Genomic DNA, 11,289 nt, shown 5'->3' with positions numbered 1-11,289 from the left:
AAACCAGTTAATGTGATCTTGGGTCACTCTAACTGTTCCCCTACTGGTCACCTTTCTTCAGTTCAGGAGAAAGGCCCTGAGATGCTACAGGAAGTAGCACGGAGTGATGCTACACCTGTACTTCAACATCTATGTGACAATAAGCCAGAAAATTCCAAACCATATGCCTGCTCTCATGCCAAAATATAACCACAGGTGAAAGCCATTACAGGTATCTCCTCCCTCCCAAGCACTGGGTCCAGGTCCATCACCATGGTGCTACCAACCTGCTATTGGTGTACCCGCCGTCATGGGCACAGCCATCAGCCCCATGAGGTACCCTATGGCCTGGGACGCCTGCATGGGCCCCACCAGCTCAAAGGCGATGGGGGCCATGATGGTGGTGAAGAAGCCGTCGCAAAGGCCGAGGAAGAGGCAGATGACAATGACGCCCTCGAACCCTCGGCACTGGGGGATCATCATGCACAGGATGCCCAACAGCAAGAAGGACACAACCTGGGGGGGACAAAAGTGGGCATGTCATTGAGGTGCGAGATGAATGGGGATAAGCAGCAGGAAGGGTCACGAAGAGGATGCGGAACAGGCCAACGATATCACCCCTCCCTCTGGACCCAATAATGTCATCCATCCTCTGCTCTCGTCTCGGAGAGGTCCTTAAGCATAACCTTTCAAGAAGCTTTAGGAAGGATTATCTGAAGGATTAGCTGCTAGATTTCAGCAGTTTTTCAGTGAGCGGGTGTCCAGCAGTCTGGGAAGAGCTGGTATCACAGAATTTGATTGCTGAATGGACACCAAGACCTCAGTTTGAGTGTGTAACTTCTCTGTACACTTTTCTATAATAATTTTTCCACCCTAACAGTAGACAAGGGTGTTAGGTAATGGTTGGTAAAGGATTTGCAATCTGTGGTTGACAGTTATTAAGCCGTGTCAATACTGATGTAGAGATGCTGTCCCCTGACGCACAGTGCTCAACAGCTACGCAGAGGCGCAGACACAATGTACCTGCAGGTAAATCTTCTTCAGCCCAGGAATGCAGTCGCCAATGCGGCCTGAAATCAAGCGCCCCAGACCTGACATGGCTCCAATGCAAACCAGGAGGATCCAGTCCTTTTTGGTTTCTTGGAATCGCTTCTCCACGTATTTTACCTAGGATAGAGGGAAGGATGCAAGGACATGAATCCTCAGTAAGTTAATCCCTAAAAGGGGCAAGGCTTCCGACAGAGGACTCATGGCTTTGGGGGTGGTTGTGTGACCCTCATGTCTGCACTATGGTGACCTGCACACACCACTTGTCTCCACCCCAAACCAAACAGCCCCCTCCTCTCCTGCTACCAGTGCCTGTCCTGGGGAGCTGTGGAAAGCCATGGCTCTACCCACCCTGGCGCAGGGGACACATAAGCAGCATTAAAAAGCTGTCTCCTTCCATCACTATTCCTGTTTAGAGGACATGCCTGCGGCAGTTTCTTAGCTTTAAGGTTTTTGGTGGCTCTGTTCCCAACTGCCCATCTCCACCACTTGCATGGGGGAGCCCTTTCACTGCAGGCAAAGGCACCTCCCTCCCCTTCCAGTCCAAGCCAAGGTTCTCACCAGGTTCATGAAAGGTACGAGATATCCCAGGACAGCTGTAGCAATCCCAAAGGCCCAAATCCGATAGGTCTTTCTCCGGAAAATCCTCAAGTTGAAATACTTGCGCATCTGGGACCAGCACTGCTGCCGCACACTCCGGCTGCCCAACTTGTCCTGCCCTCCGTGCTGAGAGTCACAAGAAGGTGGCAAGATGGGCCGATAGGTCAAGGACAAGAATATCTGGATGAACATTAAGGCACTGAGTACTTGGAAAGTATGTGCCAGCCCAATGGCCTTCCCGACCATCTTCAGGAAGAAGGGGAGCGGCATGGAGATGAGGCAGCTGCTGCCGGACACAATGCCGTTGGCCAAGCCAAGGCGGCGCTTGAAGTAGTGACCAAGGATGACCAGCGAGGGCTGGAAAGCGAAGGAACAGCCACAGCCAAAGAGGATCCCGTACGTGAAATAACGAACTTCCAGAGACCTAGTGGAAAACAAAAAAACCCAAACATCGAGGTGGTTACGTTATGCAAGAGGTAAGGAAGCCTTCTCTACCGCGGTTCTGCAAAACCTGGAGCCAAGACGCAGGTCTCACACACCACAGGTGCTACACAGACAGTCTGACCTCAAGGAGCTTATTCACTAGCCAAAGTAAGGATTATCCTCAGCTCACAGCTGACATGTTAAGTCTTCAAGAAAATGGAGTCTAGCTGGGGAGCTCTTTCTACAAAGAAGAGAAGGCAGTAGCCAACCTGTCCTCCTTGGGAAGTTGACCGAACTTGAACATTTTTTAAATTACAGCAAGCAAGATTTTCTAAGGTAGGCAGGGTGGGTTATTTTTAGCTAGAAATCCATTTTTTTCCACTGAAAGGACTAATTGAAAACATTCTGCACCCAGTGTTTGAAAGCAGAAGGCACCAGCCCCACTAGTTATTAGGCACTTAGGAAGGGAACATTGCATTTCTGCTCAGGCTCCAGGCCGGTTAATTAAGTTCTTCTTTAAGCTCTTCTGGGAGCTTCAATTAGACAGTTAATAGGTCTCATTTGTACCTTACATTGGTGGCTGCACTTGAGGAGAGAATGAAGTGGCTGCTCTACAGAACAGGTGGAAAGTCCTGAGAGCCTTTGGCAGGAACCGTTTCCCAATTGCCAGTCCGGTTTTCCCAGCAGGAGCAGCTGAGAAAGGAGCCTAAAGTTAGGCGGTGCCAATAACCCGCTGTGTTTCTCTCCAGATGAAGGATTTTTTCTTCATTCCAGTGCAATACATTCAGCTGCAAAAGTCTGCACACGAAATACTGCATGGGATGAGAGCGTGATGGAAAAGTTTGGGCAGCTCATGGGGCAGAGATGTTGCACAAACAGGATCTTTACTCCAACACTCAGAACGATTTGTGTGAAATACTGAGTGCTGCTCCTGTAACAAGTGAGAAGACGGCAGCCCAGATCTAACAGAGCACTTTGAAGTTGAGAAGACATTTACAAGCACACCATTTCTTCCATTACACGCTCTTCTCTTTAGCTAGCCAAGCAGAAAGCACAACATGCTTGCTGTATCCAACAGCTCCAAGACAAATGACTGTCATGAAAGGCAATTTCCAGCTCCTCCAGAAAGAAGCCACATCAGAACAGCCCTCCGTGGGAGCCAGGCAAGCAGCTGGGCTACACAGGCTGTCTCCGACCTCCCACGCACCAGCCTGGGCCATCTCAGCTGGGTCACACCAGCTTTGGTGCTGCTAAGCTGACACGTTGGATAAGTGGAGACAAATGCCAAGGTTCCCATCTGCTCCTCATGGATGCTTAGACACCCCCATATGAGCGTAGCAAAGCAGGGCTCCTTTCAGCCTTTCTTCTTAGCCAGGATTTCCCACCCTGATTGCTGGGAATCAGCCAGCTGCTCTCCGGCAGGAAGGGCGGCATTGTCTCCCTTGGATAATGAGATCTCCCATGGATAATAACATCTCCTGGGACAAGGAGGTGTCCCTCACAGATTCTCACAGGAATGGCCCTAGTTCAGCTCCGCTGGGGGAGGTTTGAGGTATTTCTCTTTGTGGGCAAAATGGAGTAGAAACTGAAGCGGGGAAGGAGAGGCAGATGAAAAGGGACCAAAACCCCACCACAAAACACTTAACAGTGAGGAAGAGCAGGGCTGGGAGGGTGGGCATATGAAGACAGCCCTGCTGAACTGGCTACCATCTCCCATTCCTCATGCTGAAACATTCCCCCTTAAAACTGGAGGGATGATGAAGTCTGAACACAACTGAGATTTCTCTCCTTTTGAGGGTGCACAAGTTCTGCAGCGGCTTGAGCTGCTGAGGAGTACAGGAGACATGCCAGTGCAAGGCAGCAAAGTGAGGAAAAGCTTCGCCTCAACCCCATCCAGAAAACTTCAGCCTTCCCCAGAGCTCTGCTTTTCAGCATATCTTGTTTATTTAGTGGTTTTCGTACAAAACTCCAAATATTTTGAGAGTAGGAGGCAACTGAGCACGAGCTGGGCGCTGGGGTCGTGCTGTGCGAGCTCAGTGGGTTTTTGGATCAGCTTGGTGTGGTACTGGCAACCGTGGCTCCTCTGTTTGGACAAAGCAAGCCCATTTTAGAGAAACCAGTAGATAAAGGGTTGCTAAGCCTTGATCCAGCCCTGCCTAAGCCCACCAAACCAAGGCTGCATCTCCCTTTACAGCAGCAGCTGATGAACAGCAGCTCCCTTTGCAGCAGTGCTGGGTGGCTCATCTCCAGCTGCAGGGAGCCGGCAAAGGGGAGCAAAAACAAAACCAAACCCAAAAACCCAACCCCTTCTTCATTGTTCTGGGTGAGAGAAGCCGCTAGCTCTGAATTTCAGGACATCCAGATGGATCACTGCCAAATCCCACAGCCCTGCTGCTCTTCCCCAAGCCGGGTTGTGCCGAAGGCAGCCGCGTCCCTTGCCACGGTCCAGCTGCAAAGGGGCTCCTTTCTGCCTTACAAGGAGCCAAAGGAATGTGAACCGAGAGCGAGGAGGCAGGAAATGGGGATTGCAGCTCTCGAGCTCTCCTGGAAATAATATTCTTCTCTGCCTGTTTGATTTTTATTATTTTTTTAAGCCCAACACAACAAGCCACTGGCAGCGATGTGTCTTTGCATGAGCATTTTACAATGGTGGGGGGAAAGTCCAAACTTTGTTGATTAGAAGGAAAGCAAAATTACGTGGGAAGTGCCTGTGATCTACTCTGCCAGGAGCACAGGCACACCTTCCCTCAGGACTGACTGTACTTTCTCCGATTACTGTTATCTTGTGAAATACAAAGGGGTAGCACCTGCGGAGGAAGTCTCAGAGGGTGCTTTCTTGCTGCTGCTGCCTGAGATGTTCTAGCATCCCAAGTTCCCCAGCTGCAATTGGTCCCTGAGGCTTTGCAAGGAGGCTCAGAAGCTGCCCCCGCTCCATGCGGTGAAGGAGTCCCATAGCTGGAGACTCAGTGACCCATCACACAGCATTACCCACAGGGAACCGGGGTTGGGCAAGAACGAGGGAATCATTGCCCAGGGTAAGAGGGAGCTGGCGTCCCGCTGCCCAGCGCGGGCAGGGTGGGCAGGGAGGAGCACAGCACAGGCGAGTCGCCCTCTGGGAAACTCGCATTTGTTTTAAAAAACACTCACTTCTTGAAGCATTTTAATTAAAACAATATTGATCTTAACTGAAACCCAGCCCAAAACAGTGTTTTTATTCAGAAAAACTGAGGAAAATAATGCTTTGGAGGATGTCTCCATGGCGCCTTTGAGACTCCATTTAACAAGTGCTGCATAAAGGACCCCAGAGGTGACCTCTTTTTGCTCCCACAAAGATGTGAATGCTTGGTTGGAAAGATTCTCACAGGGAATCAGGTACACCTGCCATCCAAATGCACATCAGCAAGTGCCTGCCAGCAGAAATTCATGGCGCTGAATCAGCCATGGAAAATGAGGAGCAGTGATTGCCCTGCTCTGCCACAAACATTCAAGCTGGGAACAGCACACACTGCTCCAAACCTCGTCTGCCTTCCCCTCCCTGTCTGCCCTGCATGGAAACTCACTCTTGCCAGGTGTAATCCATCAAATATTATTTTAAGCATTAATTTACTCTCAGTACCACATGTGAAATCGGTTGCAAAGTAGAATGGTTTTGTCCAGGAGTGTCTCTTTGGACCTGCCTGCGAGAGGCACGCCAACTTCTCACTGCCTGTTTTAAAGATCAAATGAAGGACGCGAGGGCTGAAATCCCATAAAATAAAGCCCCTTGCTCAGGTAAAATTCACTCTCTTATTATATAAGGACAAAAGAACAACTTGGATCAATTTGGAGAGCACACATGAACAGCACATGAGCTGTAGGGGTGCCAGGAGACCTCCCATCTGGATGGAAATCACCTGCTTTGCCCCAAAAGGCAGCAGCAATGTGTAGATGGGGCAGTTGCAAGGAACAGTGAGGAAGAGGAGCTCACTGAGGAGCTGGACTCTGCAGCCTTACTTGGTGAAGGAGCTGGAGAGGAGTCCGATGAAGGCGATGGTAGCGCCCATGGCTGCCGTGGTCCTGCAGCCAAGCCGGTCGGTGAAGATGCTGACGATGGGAGAGCAGAAAAAAATCATGCCCATGGCCAAGGAGCCGACCCATGCTAGGGAGAGAGAAAAAAGGTGACGGTGAGGGCGGGGCATCAAGCGGGTGCCAAGAAGAGAACAACCAGGGCCCAAGTCCAGCTTTGAAGGTCGTCTTGGTAGGGAAGCAGCCCCATCACATCATTAATTAACAGTGCAGCTAATAAATAGCACGGTTTCCACACACGCTGCCCACTGGCATCATAATCAGGGCACGAGCTGCAGCATCTCGCTGCTCACCCATGTGATGGAGGCACGGCTAGGTTTTCCTTTCATTCCCCTCCACTGGGCTCATATGTGTCCTAGGGAAATCACTGAATTTTCAATGCTTTTTTCTAATGGCCCTTGCTGTGCATGTAATGATGCCTCCACTGATGCTGTTTCCACAGGGGACATCTCCACAACCAAAAGGCCCCTGAACTCCTCAGAGCCCTCTGCTCTGAGGCTTCGGCTGTGAAGCGTTTCATATGCTGAGTTACAGCTCTGCATTTCAAGGTACCACACTCATTCGTCACCGCTCCCCAGAGCCAGGACATCTCCCCCTCGTCCCACGTTCAGCGGGGACTTCTTGTTGTGCCAGCTTGAATTGCATCTGCATCACCCTGACAGGCAATGCCCAAGTAGGACCATGATCTCATGCCTCCTTCCAACCCATCTCTGGAGAAAACCACTGTCTGGCAGGCTCTATTTTTTCAGAAACTTTTATGATTTGCAGATTATTTCAGCCTGTCTTCTCTGTCTTCTTCTGAGAGAAAAACTCTCAGTTTACCAGCTCTGAGGAGGAGCAAGAGGTCCCTTCATGGGGCACAGCAGGATGGATGGACAGACAAGGGGACCTCAGGCCTACCCTGGCATCCAACCGGGGGCACCTCCTGGAGCATCTCCCAGCTACAGGCACTGTCTCTTGGCTGCCAAGCGCAACTTGCCCCACACAGACCACAGGACACGTGCTCCTTGCTTTTTTTATTCCCCCCCTTCTTTTTTTTCACCCAAAGCAATCACTCTGCGAACCCTTTTAGCGCAGCCCTGCACAATAACAACCCCGTCCTTCAAGAGCCATGAGATTTTTCAGAAAATAGCCAGGTCCCTATTAAAAGCAAATCCCAGCTATAAAACAGCCTCTCCAACCTCTGCTTTTCAAAAAAGGACCACACAAAGAAGCCCTTGCTAGCCTGGGAAGAACTGACCCTTCCAAATTAATTATAAGTTCGCAAGGATCCAATTTACTCCGAAGTCTTCCTTAATAAATGCAGAGCGGAGCCAGAAGAAGGAAAGCAGAGGCTGTGCAGGAACCTCGTGGGATTCGCTGGGCTCTTGTCTCGACATCAGGCAAAATGAAAAAGGGTGAGGGAGAGGGACAGGGCCCCCCTCTCTGGCTGATTTTCTTGGTTATAAACACAAGGCACAGTGTAATGTAAGTCCTTCTAACAAGATTAGGTGGCACGGCTCCAACGAGCCGTCCAAAACAACTCCAAGAGAGGGCGAGGGGTGGGAGTAAAGCCAAGATGGGAAAGGCTCGTTAAATTGGATAATATACTTCCAGAAATGTTCCTTCTACTCCAGCCAAGGCAGTAAAACGTTAGATGGCCCCATCATGTTTGAAGTTTGTTATTTTTGGAAATTACTTTAAGAAATGCGGAAATAAAAGCATAAAGCAAAGTATTAAATTTAAAGGGCTAGATTCTGATCTTAATAACCTGGGGATTTACATGCAAATAAGCAGTATCAATCTCTGGCCCCAAAAATGCACACTCACCTGCAGAGATCAAAGCAAACCTAGGGTGAGAGGCTCAGCAACGGGCACTTAAAAGCTCCTCCAGCTTTGGGTTTGTAAAAAGGAGATATCACTCAATTAAAATCAGTAAACACACAAAAAAAAGAGTCTCGTGGCAAATTGCTCTACCTTAAAGAAAGGGCTTACCACAAGCAATGAATAAAAATAGGCTTGGGGAAGAACATCAAGTTAAAATTAGTAAGAACAATAGCCTCACTTCCAGAGCGGGGTTTTGTCTTCCCAGCACTTCCCAGTGCAGCCCCGGGAAGCCGGGAGGGCTGGGCGAGCTCCAGTGCTGGGAGGAAACCTTGGCAAAATCTGGGGGACAAGAAAGCCCCCAGCTCCAGTCCCGGTGCGATTCACCCCAAAACAGCCCCTGGAGAAGCACGATTTACCCTCCTGTTTTAACCCCAGCGCGACAGTGGTTATCTTCTGTCCCCTGGGTCAGGGCAAGGCTGGAGGAAAGCCATGGCAGAAACCCATGGGTTGGGACAAAAAAGGGGTTCAGGTGAAGTGTAGCCCCAAACCTGCCCTCTAGACATGGAGCTGGAATGCCTGGATCTGCTCCAGGGGATGAAGGGTTTGCTTTTGGCAACTCATGTAATGTGTTATGGAAGTTTCTTCTGGACTTTCCTGGACATGAAGGGCAGAGGCAGCTGTTCCTCCGGTGGAAACCAGACAGGGCTTAACCAGCCTGAGTCAGGCTTCCCTTCGGCAGCTCCTCAGATGCTGGAGAAGTTACAACTTGATTTAAAACCCAGAGGAAAAACAAAAAAAGGGGAATCTCTGCTTCTGATTTCCACAAGGTTTGGATGAGACTGTTAATTCCTAGCTCAGCCACACCTCGCAACCCTCTGTGGCTGATAACCTGGGTAAGATATTGAAATACAAAAAGACAAGCCCCCACAAGAGGCACGAAGCCTTATCAGCCATGCAGTGTGATCAAGCAGATCCTAAAAGAAATGATGGACTGAATCCAGCTGAGGATGGGGCTGGAACGAGCTCAAGAGCTGTGCAGAATTTGGACAGGAGTCTGGTTAAGACTTGATCAAGTCTTGAGGTGCTGTAAGTCCAACCATCTCCTGGAAGTGCCAGCTGAAGGGGCTGATTTTGGAGCTGTCACAGTGGGACCCAGCTGGCAACGGCCAAGAAACCCCCTCTCCAAGGGATGCATGTGGAGAAACACCAATGGCTTCAGAAAATGCTCTTTTAGTTAAAAAGAGGTATTTAAAGCACTCTCCTTTTGCAAGAGGGAGTGAAGATGACCTCTGATTTGGCGGCTAGGGGACGGCAGCAGCCCAAGCTGCCACCTGAGCCCAGGCCACCTGCAGCCGCGTATTCCTCTAGAGCTGATAGGACCTTCCTGGTGGTCCTGAGGATGCTCTGGGCTATGGGAAGAGCCCAGCATAAGGCTGGTGCCCCTTTGCTGGAGCAGAAAGTTTGACCAAGAAGAGCCAAACTGTTGGCCCATGGCAGATCCAAACTGTTGGCCCATGGCAGGTCCAAAGCAATATGGTCTTCAACACAGACAGGGTTGAAGATCTCCAGGGAGAACAGTGTGGATGTGGGTAACATGGCCAAGCTGAGCTGTCCTCACTCACTGCTCACTCTGGGCTCAAGACAGAGTAAAAACTGTGTAGGTCATGCATCTGCCCACCAGCCCTACACCATCCAGCTATGTCCATGATGGAGGAGCTCTGGGACCAGGTGTGCCTTGGCCACCACGTCCTCGTGGCTGTGGGTGACACTGCTGCTGGGGACCCTGTGGCAGAGGAGTAGGGTCAGGACCTGCAATGGGGTTGGCAATGCTGAGGGGCCAGGGAGGGCTGTGAACACCACGTTTGCGTGTTCATGGCAGCAAGAGGCGGGCAGGGTCCCTGTCCTACGTGCCAGACATCAGATGAGCTTTCTTTCCAGCAGGGCCATCCCAAAAGAAGCATGGAATCATAGAATAGTTTGAGTTGGAAGGGACCTCTGCCATGAGCAGGGACAACTTCACTAGCTCAGGTTGCTCAGAGCCCTGTCCAGCCTGGCCTGGGATGTCTCCAGGAATGGGGCATCCACCACCTCTCTGGCCAACATGGGTCAGTGTCTCAACACCCTCATTGTAAATAATGTCTTCCTCATGTCTAACCTGTCCCCAAAAGGATGAAAAGCTCCTTCCTTGCCAGTATTTTCCTGAGCATAAAAAGATTTCGGAGCGCTGTGGAGCAGAGCAAAGTGAGAAACAGCAGGGTAAAATGTCCCCACTACAAGACGCAGATCCAAATGCCCACAGAATTTAGCACATTGTTTCAAAAACCATCACTAAAAAGTCATACTGCATAATACTTGTAGCTGAACCTATTTGTTCCTTTAAAAATGTGTCCCCAGGGAAAGAGAAGGAAGGGACGTTGCTCTCAGCTGTGCTTCCCCGCTGACCCAAGTACCCTGGGCTGGAGGGATCAAGGACCAGGAGGTGACCTCAGATCCGCCGCTGGAGGAAGTGTCTTCCCTCGCTTCCCGCGGCTTCTCCCGCTCGGGTCGCATGGCCAGGACAGGGCGGCTACTGGAGGGGACAAGGACATGCTGCAGAGGATCACCTCACCATGGCATTTGGCATTTCTTGGAGGAGAAATGGGTCAGCCAAAGGTATTTTGCCTCCATCTCCCCATCTGTACTGCTCCTCCAAGAAATAAGTCATTTCTTGACTTGTGCATTCTGGTGGCAGGGAAGCTCTGCTGCCATGACAAACCCCACCACACATCTTCAAAGCCCTTCCCAGCTTCCTTTTCAGGTGGCCTGGGAGCCCAAGCAAACTGGTGGCCCTGCCTACGCAGACACCATGGGGAAGCGGTCAGCTGTGACTCCCATTTCACAGAGCTAATGTGTGCTGTCCGGAGCACATCTGCAATGGAAATGAAACAGCTGTTTCATCTTGTGCCCATAAAACACAATTTGCGTCATCCTCTTGCTTGCTCAAAGTTAAGCCTGACTTGTTCCCAACAGCTCAGCGCTATGTCCTCAACACCCCCCGCAGACCGAGCACATCCCGGGGAGGGTTGGTCAAGGCTTAAATAAAGGCAGATGCAAAGCCACATCTGAGGAGGTCACCACGACGCACAGCAGGAAGGGAAACTAAGCTAAAGAGCAGCAAACAGAAGCTCGGGAGCAGCAAACCAAAGCTGAGGAGCAGCAAACCAAAGCTGGGGAGCAGCCGGGCTCCTCTGGACGGGAGGTGGTGGTGCGGTGCAGTGGCAGCTACTGTGCATCACGTGCAGCTAAAAGCCAGATAAACTCATTAATTGTATTGCAAGCCCTGCTTAGTACCATACCCTAAAGCTTCAGAACAAAGTCCTCCTTTATCAG

The 11,289-nt window shown here is 50.6% G+C and overlaps 1 protein-coding gene across 2 annotated transcripts in view; it reads right to left on the bottom strand.

Moving 5' to 3' along the window:
* The window catches only part of SLC16A2 (solute carrier family 16 member 2), a 42,440-nt gene that overhangs the window by 10,625 nt on the left and 20,526 nt on the right, over positions 1-11,289 (bottom strand). For both annotated transcript variants that reach the window (XM_082061590.1, XM_082061591.1), the window contains 4 exons: positions 6,043-6,187; positions 1,588-2,050; positions 1,003-1,146; positions 267-495 (listed from right to left, as the gene is read on the bottom strand). In XM_082061590.1, the coding sequence (XP_081917716.1) occupies positions 267-495; positions 1,003-1,146; positions 1,588-2,050; positions 6,043-6,187 (981 nt within the window). The remainder of the gene's footprint in view (positions 1-266; positions 496-1,002; positions 1,147-1,587; positions 2,051-6,042; positions 6,188-11,289) is intronic.

Source organism: Streptopelia decaocto (assembly GCF_964273445.1).
Source record: "Streptopelia decaocto genome assembly, chromosome: 10".
Classification (NCBI taxonomy): domain Eukaryota; kingdom Metazoa; phylum Chordata; class Aves; order Columbiformes; family Columbidae; genus Streptopelia; species Streptopelia decaocto.
The sequence above is the reverse complement of the archived record's forward strand: the minus strand, read 5'-3'. Positions and strand labels throughout refer to the sequence as shown.